The sequence below is a fragment of the Aotus nancymaae genome, unplaced genomic scaffold (assembly GCF_030222135.1).
Source record: "Aotus nancymaae isolate 86718 unplaced genomic scaffold, 86718_ANA_hifiasm-v0.15.2.pri h1tg000002l, whole genome shotgun sequence".
In the NCBI taxonomy this organism is placed as follows: domain Eukaryota; kingdom Metazoa; phylum Chordata; class Mammalia; order Primates; family Aotidae; genus Aotus; species Aotus nancymaae.
This window is the reverse complement of record NW_026988413.1, coordinates 14,628,631-14,646,423: the sequence shown is the minus strand read 5'-3', so window position 1 is coordinate 14,646,423 and position 17,793 is coordinate 14,628,631. Positions and strand designations below refer to the sequence as shown.

Below are 17,793 nucleotides of genomic sequence, written 5' to 3'. Positions count from 1 at the left end.
AGCCCTCCAAGTAATGCTTTGAATAGCATTGCCTCTTGAACTCGCTATAAGGTGATCCAGCAAAGATGCTTTATGCCTGTGGTCTGAAACCTGCCACCACAGCTGGATTCTCTGCCTTCAGAGACCAGGGGAGCAGTAACTGAAGCTAAGACTACACACAGCACTTCAGACAGGCAAATTAGGAGGGAAAAGAAAACTGAATCTGTAAGGTCGGGAAAAACTGGTATATCTTTTGAGGTCCCAGCCATTTTGAGAAACTCTGACACTGAAAAAATAAGGAAGAACAATCTCACTCCTCTCTCAAACGCTGACATTCTAGCTAAGTGTTGATTTTTTTCCTTAGAAAAACAAACTTTGGGTCAACAAGGAAAGATCACAGGTGGGGAGGATAAGTGGGTGATTCACCTCATGGATCTCCCTGGCAGCTCTTGCACTTCCTTGATCAATCTGCATATAAGAAATGTGCTGGGCACCTGGGACACCACTTCTCCGAGACACTGCCTTCTGTTTTCTCCAGCATGCGCTTGTTCCAGCTCCTGTTCAGGGCCTGCCCTGCCGCCCTGCTCCTGGTTCTCTGTCTGCAGCTGGGGTCCAACAAAGCTCAGGAAAACACGTGAGCCATGCCCTTCTCCTCCCCACACACACAAAAAAAAGGCTTGCAGGGAGGGCGCCTCTCTCAATCTGGAAATCTACGTAACTCTTTCTGAGAATTTCTTTCAACTTCCCAGAACTCTAGTCCCAGGAGCTCCCATGGACCTCCTGCCAGGTTCCACTTCTGTCCTCTTAGGAAGCCCCACTAACTCCTCTCACATTTTTGCTGAGTGTTTCTGCCAGTGGAAATAAAGCTCCAAGTTTACCTATAGGCTATCATTAGTAATTAGTCTTCATCTAACACGCCCACGCCGATCCACATCTTTTTCGTAATTTATACCTTTGTTCAGACTGCTGATCAGTAAACTTTACCTTCTCACACCTTGCCTCCTAGAAGAGAGGCATAACAGGTCTGTGAGTTTCAATGACAGCTTAGGGCAGCTTTGGCAGGACTTGCCAAAGAACGAGAGGCCTGTCACTGCTCTGTGGTCTGAGATTGAGCTAGCCTGGCAGCTTAGACGTTCTTCCTAACCTGAAGTCTGAAGATGAATATGAGGACTAGGACCTGAGAGCACAGGTTCAGAAGCCAACTTATTAAGAACACGTTTGAAGGGAGCAGAAAAATTGGAGCAAGTAAAATAAAGTAGAAAATGGAGTCAGGGGTCTGGGGAAAAGCAGGGATACTCAATCTAGGGAGTTTTCTCTATAGCAGTAGGGTTTATAATGATGGGTTTCTGGGTTGTGATCTTGGAGGTACTCTCTATGGTATGGCCAGATATCCTGTCCCAGAGGAAACTGTTCAGGGTTTAGACAAGCTGGTATAATGGAGGCAAGTATCCCAAAAAACCCTGCGTGGGGACAGGTTCTGATCCCGCCCCCTCCACCCCTCAGATGAGTCCACTTAGCCTGGAACGGCAGCAAGGTATTCAAATAAGCTATGCTAATTAGTGTTATCAACCATCATGATTTGCCCAGGACTTTCCTAGTAGTAGCATTGAAAGTCCCCCGCCACCTCTGTGGCCCGTTCCAGAAAAGACCTCAGTCCTGGGTAAACTGAGATGGTTAGTCAACTTGAGCTAAGCTGGTCATCCTATCTTATTTATCCAAAACTCATTTACAAATGGGAGAGATTTTGAAGATGCTTAGGTATTTATACCCTTTTTAAGTGCACTGGGCATTAGAGCAATTGGCACAAAAAAATGTAATCTCTCTGAAATCTAAGATGCTTTGCCCCAAGAAAATGGGGTTGTGAGACACTGTGGGGTCTTCTGTCCCACACAATAACAAAGGTCTGTAGCCAGGAGTTTCTAGGAAAGAGAAAGTAACTCTCCTGGCCTGGAACCCAGTCCTCATTGACTGAAGAAGAATATTTGAGTATTTTCTTTGCCTCCATTTCCTTTCCCTTTCAGATTGTGGTGTATGGTCTTAATGTAGAGTGGTATCTAGAAGTTCCCAAACATGGCCATATGTCCAAATTTCCTAAGGAGCTAAATAAATACAAATTCCTAAACCCTACCTAAGAACCAAAGAAGGGGGATCTTCAAAGATGCTCCTACAAATACCTCCAGTGCATTGAGATGTTTGCTGGGTTTTTTAATTTTTTCATTATTTTAATTTTCCATAGTTATTGGGGTACAGGTGGTATTTGGTTACATGAGTAAGTTCTTTATTAGTGATTTTGTGAGATTTTGGTGCACCTATCACCTGAGATAAAAGACTACAAATGTGGTGCAGTGTATATTGCACCACATTTGTAGTCTTTTATCCTTCACCCCCTCTCACTCTTCCCCCCAAGTCCCAAAGGCCCATTGTATCATTGTTATGCCTTTGCATCCTCATAGCTTAGCTCCCACATATCGGTGAGAACATACGACATTTGGTTTTCCATTACTGAGTTACATCACTTAGAATAATAGCCTCTAATCTCATCCAGGTCACTGCAAATGCTGTTAATTCACTCCTTATTATGGCTGAGTAGCATTCCACCATATATATATGTGTGTGTGTGTGTGTGTGTGTGTGTGTGTGTGTGTATATACACACATATATATATATATACTGTGCGCTATATATATATACACACCACAGTTTCTTTATCCACTCGTCGATGGGCATTTTGATTGGTTCCACAATTTTGCAATTGTGAATTGTGCTGCATAAACATATATGTGCAAGTATCTTTTTTGAATAATGACTTATTTTCCTCTGGGTAGATACCCCATAGTAGGATTGCTGGATCAAATGGTAGTTCTACTTTTAGTTCTTTAAGGAATCTCCACACTATTTTCCATAGTGGCTGTACTAGTTTACATTCCCACCAGCAGTGTAGAAGTGTTCCCTGGTCACTGCATCCACACCAACATCTACTGTTTTTTGATTTTTTTGATTATGGCCATTCTTGCAGGAATAAGGTGGTATCACATTGTGGTTTTGATTTCCATTTCCCTGATCAAGATGTTTGCTGGTTTAATGTGATTCTGTTGTTAGAAAATTTTCTCCTAATAATGACTTGAGCCCTCCTAGTCAGCAGACAATCACCAGAACCTATAGGATGGTATCAGGAAATAACATGTGGTATTGCACTTTTTTTCTTTTTAAAAATTCGTTTTTGGTCAATGGAAGGGAAGAAGATACTCGTTGACTGATGGGGATTTAGGTTGGTTCCACAATTTTGCAATTGTGAACTGTGCTGCTATAAACATGCATGTGCAAGTATCTTTTTTGAAAAATGACTTATTTTCCTCTGGATAGATACCCAGTAGTGGGACTGCTGGATCAAATTGTAGTTCTACTTTTAGTTCTTTAAGGAACCTTAAAGTGTCCTAGTTGTTTTACTAAACAAAACTAAATTTGTACGAAGCAATCAACCCAATCAACACACAAAAATTCCAGGGGATCCTGATGCTGAACAATTGATCCAAGCCCCATAATTTCCCTCCCTTGCCCATCCTGTGCCCCTTGCCCTGTTCATGGCTCCCCCTCTCACTCATAGATTGGTCTCTGATCTTGATGTCCTGATTCTCTCTTCCTAGAACCAGTCCAAGGATCATAACACTGGATTTTCAGCTTCTCAGGGATGGAACACAGGAGGTCACTGCAGACCTTTCAGTTCAAACGGAATTGAAAGAATGCATGGTGGTAAGTAGAGGACTGGGGGCATGACTTCAAAAAATAATTCAACTCTTTGATTATAAATACAACTTAATTAATCTCTCACTTTAATAAGGTACAGTATACTTAATAAAACATTGTTATTTTGTTATGCTACTCAAGACTCAGAACAACTGTGGGAGCTTGGGACAGATGACTTCTCATTTTCCAGATGAAGAAATTCTAATAAGAAAGAAAAAAAGAAGGAATAGGAAGTGAGAAAGAGGGAAAAAAGAAAAAAGTGTAAAAGGTAGTGGAGAACCAGTTAGAGTTCTTCTAAGGTCCTGAGCATATTTAGTTTAGGATGGAGGAAGGGGAGTTCTCAGAAGACAAAGCTGTAACTCCACACCAAAGGTTGAGGCAGGTGGGCAGAAGAGGACATGCAGGATATGATTTCTCCTCTCCAGTAAGCACTGAGCTAGTCTGCTGGCTTCTTGCCTTCTTGTGCTCCTTTGCTCTGGGTCACCAGAAGATAACTCTTGTTCCAGCCCCTCTGCCCTGACAAGGAGCTCGTACTCATCTCCTTTTCAGCAGTTGTGAGGGAACTCTAATTTCTGAACTAGGTCAGAGGTTTCCCAAGTTCAGCAGTTGTGAGGGAACTCCAATATCTGAACTAGGTCAGAGGTTTTCCAATGGCAATGTACCTAAAACTCACCCAGGGATCTTGTTAAAATGCAGAGTGACCTTCGGCGGGTCTGGGGAGCAGTTAAGGTACACCAACGCTGTGCCCAAAAGACCATATTTTGAGCCACTTGGGACTACAGCATTTTCCTCCTGTCTAGCTGCTGAGGGCAAGAAGTAAAAGAGATTTATGCAGTTTTTAATCCACAGTGACTCTTCCCTGGGACACTGGTTGTGTGTCCTTCTCCTAGTCAATGATCTCAGGTGTCACAAGCATACAAACTGCCCCCACTACCTTTGTTCTAGGGCCAAGACCCATGTAATCTCCATCTCTCCTACTCCGTCCCCAGACCCTTCCTGAGAAGCATCCTCTATCAGGCAGCACAAGTATTTCCTTACAGGATAAGATTCCTAATTCAAATGAGACTTAAGGGCAATGACTGCATGGAAAACAAAATTGAGAGCCTGAAGATTGCTATTCAGTAAACTGCATTCTAGAAATATCTCCACACTTGTAAAGAAAAATTCCTGGTCAATGAGCAAAGAATATCACAGCTGCTTTGTCAAATTTTCTTTCAGTTCAAGAATCTGAAGCATGTACATTCATTTGGGGTAGGAGTGAGGCTGAGCCATAATTTTTCAACTTTGTATTTTGTTTATCACAAGCACAGGTGAAAATGAGAATAAGAACATGTACATAATGTGTACATAAAATTTTTGTGAAAATGGTGGTTTCTAGTGGTAGTAGTTAATAGTAGTGGTAGGTATAATAAGATATGTTTGAATCAATAAAATGCCATGTGATATAATTTTGCACCTTTGTGATTAATAAAAATATGCTTTTAAGAATCATGCTAGTACACTAAAATAAAGCAATCTTTTCAAAACCTACCTAAGCACAACTAAAAGGATGAGAAATCCTCAGATTAACTGATTTTGCTAACCAGAAAGAATTTATGGGAAAGGAAATTTTGTTAGTTCTAGTCAATAAGTTTTTATTTGTGGCTTCAGTTTTTGAAAGTATAGCTATTTTAAAATGTTTATTGAAATACATTTATGTACCCATAAAATTTTTACCACCTAATCCTCATTTTCTATCATTTATAATGTTTTCTGTGACTGAATTTTTGCAAAAGTGAGGTTTAGGCTCACACTTATTTATTTTGGAATTAGAATAGAATATACCTACAATCGTGTATTTGAACATAAAGATTGTGTAATCCTTTAAAGCTTAAGAAAACTTGTGGCAAACTACAATGCTTAAACATTTTGGTGCCACAGGCCATTTCGTTGGTTTCATGAAGTCTATGAAACATTTATCAGAAAATTGCTTCTAAATGTATAAATGGCATTGGATTACAGGGAGAAACTACCACATTGAGTAACAGTGTCAAACTTATTAAAAATAAATTTGTGATGCAGTAACATATGTGTTTCTTTATTCACACATTAGCTGGAAAAGCAATACATTTAAAATATAGAGGAATTAAATTTTATTTTGTGAAGATATTATCTTGTGATGGATGGTGTTGCTTAGCTCGAAAAAGTATATTAAACTGCACTGGTCTTTGGCAACACGTCCCATGTGCCATGCTGGGCATGCAGTAGATTCTGATCTTTTGTTGTACAAGCGGTGTAAATTCTGATTCATGATGATATGTTGTTGCGGATGTAATAAAAAGGTAAACAAGGCTGGGCGCAGTGGCTCACGCCTGTAATCCCAGCACTTTTGGAGGCCAAGGCAGGCAGATGACCTGAGGTGAGGAGTTCGAGACTAGCTTGGCCAACGTAGCGAAACCCCATCTCTACTAACAATACAAAAATTAGCCAGACGTGGTGGCAGGTGCCTATAATCCCAGCTACCTGGGAGGCTGAGGCAGAATAATTGCTTGAACCTGGGAGGCAGAGGTTGCAGTGAGCCAAGATTGCGCCATTGCACTCCAGCCTGGCAACAGAGTAAGACTCTGTCTCAAAAAAAAGAAAAAAAGATAGACAAGGCATGGGTAGTCTTCTCTAAAGAAACACCAGGCTTCTCCAAGGCATTCTGAGTAAAACTCCAAGGATGAGAACACCTGAATTTACTGTTTGGGGCTGAAAGGCTATTTGGTGCAGAGTTGCCAAGTATCTGAGCAAGTTGCAGGAGATGGGCAGACCGGCACTTGGCCTCAGTCAGGACCATAAAGCCAGTCTGATAACTAGCATACATTCAAGGTCATGTATGTGGGTGATATTTTGGACATCTGAATCTGTAAAATGATATGTACATATCTATGTTTCTCCTTGTGATAAAATCATACATACTGCTAAGGGCAATGTGGTTCCTTGATGACATTCATAACTGAAGTAATGCTGAATTTCAATTAGAGGTTAGTAAGATAAAGATGCATTTTTTTCCCCCTGCCTGAGTTCACAGACTCACTGAATGCTATCCACAGATCCCTATGGGTCCACAGATCCCCAGGATGAAACTGCTGTGATAATGCTAACTGGACAAAATCTTCTGAATCCACTGAAATTTACATATACAATCACCTGGGATCTTGAATTGCAAAGCACTCAAGTTAAAAAGAAATTTACATTCAAGATGTCATTTGCTTATCTAACAGCCAGGCTTGGTAGTTAATTATTTCCATCTCAAAACTGAGGAAAATGAGAGTGAGAGGTCTAATTCTAATCACCAAAGGTCACTAAGTCAGAGAGAAGCACAGCTGGGGCTTAGTCACAGCTCTGACAACAAGGCCTGACATCAGCTCCTACACCCAAGTGGCCAGGCTGCTGTCTCACCAGGTCTCAGAGTAAGTGTGACTGCAGGTTGATTCCTGAAAGCTCTGGCTGGCAACTACGGCAAGCCTGCTCCCCAGATGGACAGCTGCCCCGGATGAGCTCTCCTTGCCCTGTGGATTCATGTGTACCTCTAGTTCCTCCTGAGCCTCTCCACACTGCTAAGGCAGGAGTTTGAGAGCATGGGGAGGGAAAACTTTCTGACCTAGACTTTGGCTCCTGAAATGATACTACAACAGTAGACTCCTCTTTGCCCTGGTCCCACCTTTACCCCTACTCTTCTCCTTCGGCTTCTCCCTCTCTTACTCTTCCCTCCCTTACCTATTCCCCAGAATAACAGTGAGTTCCCCCTCCCACCTTCTCCTCACCAGGTTAAAGCTTCCCTCAGTAGCAACGTACGTATCGAAGGTGGATTTAACTTTAAGTATACTGCCTGCCTCTGTGAAGATAATCCAAGACGCTTCTTCTGGGACTTTCAGACCAACTGTAAGTACAGAAGTTATCCAAGGAAGGAGCTACCCAACAGCCACCAGGGAGGAGAAACTATAAACAGAAACATGGCTGCAGAACTGAGCAGGACCAGGACCTCAGGGCAGAAGGAAAGAAGGGAGGGAGGAAATAGCATGGGGAGAACAGATGGGGAAGGTACCCAGATTCTAACGCAGAGGCATTGTGTACACAAAGTTGATATGGGAGGCAAATTTGCAAAGGATTTGGGGAAACTGAACCCCAGGGCGCAGAAGCCTGATATGAGTAGGAAAGACAGGACATGGCTGCGGTGTCTGAAAGATGATCTCTGTCCCCATCTTTTTCAGCAAGTGCACGAATTGCAGCCATCGTTGATGTTGTTCGGGAATTAAGCATCTGCCCTAATGATGATGCTGTAATCCCCATCAGAGCAAACAGGTTTTATGTTGTTAAAACCCTACCAGCAGCATAATGGAAGCCCTGTCTGTCAACCACACCCAGGTGATTTCCCCTAAGAAAACTTGGCTGCAATTTCTGTTGTGGTCTCTGAAATAAACTTCTTAACAAGCTTCTCCGTGTTCTGTTATATATTCTTTCCAAAATCCGCTCTTGAAGAACCCCAGATTACCTGGAATTTCTAAAACATCTGTCTTTCAAAGAACCTCTACTGAGGAGATTGTATGGGTTATCACTTCCCATTGGTATGAAGAGGGAGAGAAGAAGAAACTGGAAAGAGAGGAGCCATGCTCACAGAGAGGAAGAGCAGTGGCATAAAGTTCATGGCACAGGAGTGGCAGGTCCAGGGCAGCACCAGGCCTCCATGTTGCTTGGCTTACTCCATCCCACTGCCCTCCAGCCACTGCTCAGATCCTAGAAGATGGGAGTCCTGGTATATGCCTCAGAGTCAGGGATGGAGTCTGTGGTCCCCTAAATGAGCGGTAGCATTCTATGCTATTCTGTTGCTTATGGTCAATGGATTGTGACACTCAGGGACATCGGGCTCCTGTGCAGCTCTGCCTGAGGAGCTCAGACATAATAGAGGAGTAAATGGGCAGAGGGAGCCCTGAGGTGCTTTATCCCAGCGGGCCATCCCGTAGAAGTGGAATATGAGCAAGATCAAGTGCACAAGTGGGCAGAGGACATTCTGGCAGATAGGACGGCAGGCACCAAGAGCCCAAAGCATGAAATAGTGGCTCGTTCAGGGCAGGTAAGCAGTTTGATATTGGGCAGGATCAAGTATACATGGAAGGGTTAGAAGCAGAGCTGAGAACAGGAGCAAAATCAGGAGAGGCCGAGTGAATCTGAGCAAGAAAGTGGGACCATATCCTCGAGGCCAATGATCCTAAATGAGAATCAGAATCCAGGGCAGGAAATGCAATCATTGGAAAAGATCATTTTTTTATATTAATTAGGACTGTAACATTGTGAAACAGGAGAGTTACCTGACCTCCCTCACAGGATATGCGACAGGGGTGTGGCTCGTCTGTTCAGCTGCTCAAACCCCTTAGAGGAGGAGGAGCACACAGATGGACAGGTGCAGGAGCCCAGGTGGGTGTGTGTTACAGTGCACTCTTTTAGCCTTGCTGTCTATAGACAGCTTAAGTGTTAATCAGCTCAGCATTCCCTCTGCTTTTTTGCAAAGGCAGAGGGCTAGTGTGACAGCTTTCTGTATCCCGAGTTCTTGTCCAGCATCCTGGAAGAATCAGGTCACACACGAACTTGAAGTATGGTGAATGTGGGGTTTTATTGGGTAGTGGGTTTTCAGGGGAATGGATGCGGGGCAGGCCAGAGGATGGAGTGGGAAGATGATCTTTCCCTGGAGTATGGTCATCCAGTGGCTAATTCTCCAACCGACTGTCCCCAGCCAAACTCCTCCCTACGTTCAGACACTCTTTCCCTTCTCTCCTTCTCTACTGTGCTATTCTGCTGTTCATCTGCTTGTCTCCTTCTGGAGCCGGGGGTTCAGGATTTATATGGGTACCAGATGGGGGCATGGTGAGCCAAAAGGCAACTTTTTGGACGCAAAAACAGGAATGCCTGTTTTCATTTAGGGCTGCAGATTTCCAGGCTTGAGGGTGGGGCCTTTGCCAGGGAACCGCCCTCTTCTACCCAGTATTTCTGTCTCCTGTCCATATCAATTGATCATATGCTTAACATGTACCAAAAATGTGAATATTTTTATTTACATGCTTTATCACGTGCCCTATTTAAAACAATAACAGGCATTAAGTATTCACTCAGTAAATATTTATCAAGTACCTACATGTGCCATTACCTGCTTTCAGGACTTGGTTTTACAGAAGTAAATGAGGAATTTTTTATCCTGTTCTTAAAATGCTTATATTCTTCATGGGAAATAGAAAATAAATGAGTAAATGTTATTTTTACCTTTATTTATGGGAAAACTAAGATGAGAGAAGGTGATTAATTTGCATGTAGCCAGCAAGTAGCAGAGCCAAGATTCGAACCACACAGGTAGCCTGACAGGACAGTCCATGCTCCTAGCTTCTGTACTACCTGCACATACTCCCTGACAGTTTCCTTTGGGCCCCTGTGAAACCTCTACCACAAAGCATTTCAAAATTGCAAATTTTAGCTCCTATATGAGTTCTGTGCACATCTGTATCCACCTAGATTTTTTTGTTTTGAGACAGTGTCTCACTCTTTTACCCAGGGTGTAGTGCAGTGGTGCAATAACGGCTGACTGCAGACACAACCTCCTGGGTTCAAGTGATCCTCACACCTCAGCCTCCAGAGTAGTTTGGACTACAGGCAAGCACCACCTCACCTGGCTAATTTTTTTAAAAACACTTTTTGTAGACATTGGAAGAGGGTCTCACTATGTTTCCTAAAGTGGTCTTAAACTCCTGTCCTCAAGTGATCCTCCTGCTTTAACCTCCCAAAGTGCTGCAGTTACAAGCATGAGCCACCCATGGCCAGCCCAGAATTTTGCATTCCCTAGAGTAGACTGTTCAGTAGAAATATTTATTGAAATATGTTTTAAGCTACATGTATAATTTTGATAGCCACATTAAAAAAAAAAGAAAAAGGAAACAGGTGAAATTAAGTTAATAATATATTTTATTTAGATGAATATATCCTAAATTTATTTATAAGATCTTATTAATGTTTTTACATTTTTTAATGAAATAGTTTACATTGTTTTATTCTTACTAAGGCTTTGAAATCTGTTGGGTGGTTTATGCTTATAAAACACTTAGTCAGGCTAGCCTCATTTCTGAAACTCAATGGCTACATGTAGCCAGTGGCTACCATATTAGACGGCAAATTTATAGGATGAGTCCATAGGGTCAGTGAGAGAAGGGAATTTAGAGGACTGGTCAATAGGTGCAGCAAACCACCATGGCACATGTATACCTATGTAACAAACTTGCACATTCTGTGCATGTATCCTGCCTTTCTTCAGAAGAAATAAAGAAAAACAAAAATTTAAAAATATATAAATAAATAAATAATAACAATTCAGCCAGGTATGGAGGCACACACTTAAGTTCTAGCTACTCAGGAGGTTGTGGTAAAAACAAACAAACAAACAACAACAAAAAAAAAAAAAAACCTTGAGTACTTTGACTCTTCCTTGTTCCAAATAAGAGACTACGTCATGGTTGCCTGGTCGATAAGTTGTCATCCTTGTAGAATAACAGGTAAAGCCTTAAAATGCTCCCCAAATGTAACAGTTACCCAATAAATACTTTGCTTAATTATGTGAATTAATTAAGGCTGGGAAATGCATAGGAATGAGTGGAAAGTTAAGTTTTATAAGGTTGATAGTCCTGCTACAGAACTGATAACAGCTAGTTTCACCCTGTATTATCATTTGCTTCCTATACCTCTCAGCCAGACATTTTCCATTTCAGGTGAAAGTTTACTAAGTGGGTGTGATGGGGAAAATTTAGAAAACAAATCACATTTTTCAAAAGTAACTCCTATGATTAAATGTGTTTACATTTGTTGGGAGCAACATGAAATGGCATGTGTATATGGAGAAGCCTGGAAGGAATAAGACTGAGGAGTTCAGTATAAACAAAAAACAATGTCAGTGCTGGGTGCGATGGCTCACATCTGTAATCCCAGCACTTTGGGAGGCCAAGGCAGGAGGATCACTTTAGGTAAGGAATTCGAGACCAGCCTGGCCAACATAGTGAAACCCATCTCTAATAAAAATACAAAAATTAGCTGGGCATGGTGGCACACACCTGTAATCCCAGCTACTTGGGAGGCTGAGGCAGGAGAATCACTTGAACCCAGGAGGCAGAGATTGCAGGGAGCCAAGATCATGCCACTGCACTCCAGCCTGGGTAACAAGAGTGAAACTCCATCTTAAAAAAAAAAGAAAAAGAAAAAAAAAAAAGTCAAAATACAGGGAAAAAGAAAACAAATTAAAAAAAAAACTCTGAAATATCAAAGGGTTACTAGGAGAGAGAAAACCTTAATTTTTATTCATCCAAGAGATAAAAGTGATAAAGATAGAGCAAAGAATATTGAATAAATCAATGATTACTGTAGAGTCATAGGAGAAATGATTAGTGATGACTTTCATTTCTGGGTGAATGGTCAAGGACCAGAGAAACAGATAGATGGGAAACTTCTGGAAGGATTTGTAAGAAATTAATTACTGTGATCTATTAGAATTAAGGCATAGATGATGTCTATTTTTCAAGTTATAATCTTCTATATATTATTATTTGATTTTATAAAAAAACAAAGTTAACCCAAAAATGAATCAGAAATTCTAAAACTGAAAAATACGATAATTAAGAACCCAATAAACAATTTTAATAGTGACTCAGACAAAGCCAAAGAGTGAACTACACAGTTAATTACAAAGAAAAGATAGATGAATAACACAGAAAATAGAGTTAGAGACATATGGGATAATTGGAAAAGGGATAAAATATTTGCAACAAGCGTCTCAGAAGAAGTGACAATGATTGGAAAAGGGGTAATATTGGAAGATATAATGGCTTAGAATTTTCCAAAACTGACAAAAGACATCAAACCACAAATATAAGGAAGAACTCAAACTTCAACCATGAAAAACACAAAGAAAATTATATTTAACAGATCACATCGTTTGCACCATTTTATTTTCAAATGGTCAGCAATAAGACTGATAACTGACTTGAAAAACAGAAACAATGTGAGCCAGAAAAAATAGGATGATATCCTCAGAATGCTGAAAAAAGAAACTATTCTAGAGTTTATGTCAGTGAAAATACAGATAAAAATGTCTTTAAATATAAATAACCTTCAAGAAAATTCTGTACTTAAATTATTTATTTACTTTAACTTACACAATATTTGAACTCCTTGGTTTTCACATTTCCCTTCATTCCTTGCATAATTCATGAGAATCTAATTTACGAGTATTTAAAACTCTTAAATCTTATAGATGTTGTGAACGTATAAAATAGGCCAAATAATTCACAATCTTATTTGAAAAAATAAAATTGATCACTTCCGTATTAGTAAGTTTTATTTAAAGAATATTGAAATATTGCTTTGAAATCAGTTATTTCTGTCTTGGAACAAATTTCTAAAACCAGCTTGAGAGGGCACAACCAAAAGTCTAACTGAAAGAAAAAAAAAATCACCTGAGCATATGAAAAGATACTTGACTTCATTCTTAATAAGCACTGTGAAAATCTAAACTATGCTGAAATGTTTTTCACATACTCGACAAAAGACACACACACACAAAATATAATGCTCTCTGTTGCTGAGACTGTGGAAAAACAGGCATTTCAAACATTTCTCATAAGGTGTGCAAAACTAGCATAACACTGCAGAGACCAATCTGGCAAAACTCATCAAATTTACAAGTATATTTCTCTTTAGTACAGCAATTCTAATTCTGGGAATTTATCCTACAGATAAACCTATGAGCATGCAAAATTATTTATTAAAAAGGTTATTCATTAAAGCTTATTCGCAATAGCAAAAGTTTAGAAAGAGTCAGTGTCTAACAATAAAAAACTGCTTAAATTAATTCTGGTTCATATACACAACTGAATAAATACACATGACTTTAAAAAGACTGAAGGCACTCTGATGTATTAAATTGAAAGTTCTTCAATCATAGTGTTAAATAAAACTAGTGAGATATAGAAAATCACATGATAAATTTTGTGATGGAAATTAAAAGACATAATAATTGTTGTATAAGTGTACACTGATGTAAAGAAACACTAAGAGGATACACAAGAATCTAATAAGAGTGGTTCCCTATAGAGATTATGAAGGGAGATGGGTAAACTGGAACAGAGATTAATCTTTACATTTTAAGGTCTATCTTTTATATAATTTTTATTTTTGAACCATGAGAATATATTGTATATTCTTAAAATACTTTGGTCAGGTGCGGTGGCTCACGCCTGTAATCCCAACACTTTGGGAGGCTGAGGCGGGTGTATCACTTGAGGTCAGGAGTTCAAGACCAGTAGACCAGTCTGGCCAACATGGTGAAAACCTGTCTCTACTAAAAATATAAAAATTAGCCTGACATGATAGTGAGTGCCCATAATCCCAGCTATTCTGGAGGCTGAGGAAGGACAATCAACCTGAGAGGCAGAGGCTGCAATAAGCCGACATTGCGCCACTGCACTCCAGCCCAGGCGACAGAGAAAGACTCCATCTCAAAAATAATAATACTATTTTTGAATATGTAAGCAATGAATGGAAGGAAGGAAGCGAGGAAAGAAGAGGAGAAATTAGTTTAATGAGTTTTGAAAAACATAGGGATGAATAGCAGAGTAATCCAAGTAAGAAAAGACCTGCTGCATAGCACCTGGTATTTGGGAGCCAGTCCTCTAAATCCATGATAAATCTTGTAGAAAATTCAAAATGAATGGATGGAAGCAGCCCTCCCTGGTCTTTGTCTCACCTTAAGGCATCTCAAGGTCCTCGTTAGGTTTAGCACTCTAGTTCTCTGGAAGGACTCTACAGGGGTAAGAGCACAGCATTCTCAACTGTCTCAACTCATCTACTCTTGAATTTCACCTCACCATCTGACATGGTTCTCCCACTTGAATGTTAGCTAGGCATTTCAATGGGTTCTCTAGTCACCTTAACTTTCTAAGAACTTCTTAAGACCACATCTTCTCCTGCAGATGACCGGAGATGATCACAAAGTCCTTCAAAGATGGAGTCTGACATCTGCCCCCACATCTGAATTCCCCGCAAGAGGAAGCAGGCTGAGCAGTAACTGAAGCTAGAAAAACAGAGACCTGGGACAACAGGACCTTTCCTAGGAAGCTTCAGGATAGCGGCTCCTACACATATAATTTAAATCCAAGCCCTGCTAGAGGGGCCAATACACAGAAAGTTCTTGCTTACTGACAATATCCTAAGAAATAGATACTGGCTAGGTGAGGTGGCTCATGCCTGTAATCCCAGAACTTTGGGAGGCCAAGGCAGGTGGATCACAAGGTCAGGAGTTTGAGACCAGCCTGGCCAATGTGGTGAAACCCCATCTCTACTAAAAATACAAAAATTAGCTGGACGTGGTGGCAGAGGTCTGTAGTCCCAGCTACTTGAGAGGCTGAAGCAGGAGAATCACTTGAACCTGGGAGGTGGAGGTTGCAGTGAGCCAAGATCATGCCACATATTAATATTCTTGTTCCTACCAGATTCCTGACCAGACAGAACCAAGAGATCTCCCACTGCTTCAAGCATGCAGGTATCCTGTTTATGACCGGGTGTGCAGCTTGTAGTTCTACCCAAGAGTATTTTCACCGAGCCATGCTCCTCTAGTGTACCTCTTGAGTAAAGTTTTAGTGTGGTAATAGTCCACCGTAGGCTCACAACAAATTAAGTCTATCTGTGAACCACATTTTTGTTTTGACCCGCTAAAGTCTAGTCATAGGAACCCCCTATGAGGCTGTAGGTACAATCTAAAGGAGCAGTGTTAGTTTTGCAGATGTAGTTCATACGGAGATTGAACCACTGTCTTCTGTTACTTAGGGCCTCTGGATTAGGTTGGGTCCAATCTCAACTGCACCATTCCCATTGTGTGATGTATTTGTGTTGTACCCACTCAAATCTATAATTTGTGGGTCTGTCAATACAGGTCATGATGGGCAGTTCTGGCCCTGTAGCCACTTGATGTTTCATGGTGAGGTATTGGGTCTCTATAGAGTCCATGGCCATGCCATGTGCTCCTTTTCCAAAAAAAATAGTTCTCTCACTTTTACACTGCTGGTGGGAAAATAAACCAGTACAACCACTATAGAAAACAGGGAGGAGATTCCTTAAAGAACTAAAAGTAGATCTACCATTTGATTCAGCAATCCCACTACTAGGTATCTATCCAGAAGAAGAAAAATCATTATATGAAAAGTGACTTGCACATGCATGTTTACAGCAGCACAATTCGTAATTGCAAAAATATGGAACCAACCCAAACGCCCATCCATCAATGAGTGGATAATGAAAATGTTTTATATCTATCTATCTATCTATACACACACACACACACACACACACACACCATGGAATACTACTCAGCCATAAAAAGGAAGGAAATAACAGCATTTTCAGCAACCTGGATGGAATTGGAGACCATTATTCTAAGTGAAGTAACTCAGAAATGAAAAACCAAACATTGTTCTCACTCATAAGTAAGAGCTAAGATATGAGGACGCAGAGGCATAAGAATGATACAATGAACTTTGAGGACTCATGGAAAGGGTGGGAAGGGGGCGAGTGATAAAAGACTACACGTTGGGTACGGGTACACTGCTCAGGTGATGGGTGCACCAAAATCTCAGAAATAACCATTAAATAATTATTCATGGCTGGGCATGGTGGCTCACGCCTGTAATCCCAGCACTTTGGGAGGCCAAGGTGGGCAGATCACAAGGTCAAGAGATTGAGACCATCCTGGCCAACATGATGAAACCCTATCTCTACTAAAAGTACAAAAATTAGCTGAGCATGGTGGCACGCTCCTGTAGTCCCAGCTACTCAGGAGGTTGAGGGAGGAGAATCGCTTGAACCAGGGAGGCGGAGGTTGCAGTGAGCCGAGATCGTGCCACTGCACTCCAGCCTGGCAACAGAGCGAGACTCCATCTCAAAAAAAAAGAACCACTTACTCACGTAACCAAACACCACCTGTTCCCCAAAAACCTATTGAATAAAAACATATTTACAATTCTATTATCACATCTTTAATAATCATTCCTATTGTCATCAAATATCCTGTCAATGTTCAGATTTCTCAGATTGTTTGGTAGGGTGTGTGTGTGTGTGTGTGTGTGTGTGTGTGTGTGTGTGTGTGTGTGTGTTTGACTTATGATTCCAATAAAGTTGATGATCTTCTAAATCTTTAAAGATCCATAAATAAATAAACAAAATAAAAAGAGTTCTCTGCTGCAGACAGCATGGCCTTGTTTCAGAAGCCTATTGGTCTACCCAGCATCTATCTCTCTCCCTGGGACTTACTAGAGACTATGCTCAGCACCATTAACCATGAATCTCTGTAGTTCCATAGGATCTGCCAGGTGATATGGCCAAAATAAAGGACAGCTTAAATCAAAGTTTGAACCTGCTCCAGAGTCTTTTTTTTTTTTTTTTTGCTCTAAATACCACTCCAAACTGGTATCTGTGAGTGAGCCACTAAAGCAACTGAATATATCATTGCCAAGTACAGTAAATGCTGTCTCCAAAATTTATGATCTCCCAAGCACTGTGCCTCCTTTTTAGTGATAGGTTGTTCAAGGTACAACACTGAGCCTTAAAAACTTCACTGATGTTGTAGGCCCTTAAATATTTTCACTGTGCATGTGCCTTGCTAGGATATCTAGAGTACTTGCCACTTCCTGCTCCTCAGATCCAACTAACACAATATCATCAATGTATGAACCAGGATTCTGTCCTGTGGATGTCAGGAGGATCAAGGGACCCATATTATAACAAAGTTAATATGGTCTCAAGGTGGAACTGTGAATCCACATGACTGTCCATATAGGTGAATGTAAACTACTCTTATGTTTTTTTTCTGGTGGGAATTGAAAAAAAAATAGCATTCATCAGATTTAATAGCTGCATGCCAAATACCAGAGACTGTGTTGATTGTTTTTGCAAAGATATCACCTCAGACCACAGCAGCTGTCAGTGGAGCTTTTTTAAATAGTTTACAGTAGCACCCCATGGTCTGTTTTC

The 17,793-nt window shown here is 40.8% G+C and overlaps 2 protein-coding genes across 21 annotated transcripts in view; one reads left to right on the top strand and one right to left on the bottom strand.

Annotated features, from left to right (window-relative positions):
- Nucleotides 1-17,793, bottom strand: part of KEL (Kell metallo-endopeptidase (Kell blood group)) — a 299,932-nt gene that overhangs the window by 172,555 nt on the left and 109,584 nt on the right. The gene's annotated exons all lie outside the window — the stretch shown is intronic.
- PIP (prolactin induced protein) lies at nt 519-12,146 on the top strand. The gene is made up of 5 exons (XM_012447431.2): nt 519-613; nt 3,630-3,729; nt 7,515-7,629; nt 7,959-8,059; nt 12,084-12,146. The coding sequence occupies exons 1-5, from the start codon at nt 519-521 to the stop codon at nt 12,144-12,146; spliced, it is 474 nt and encodes a 157-aa protein (XP_012302854.2).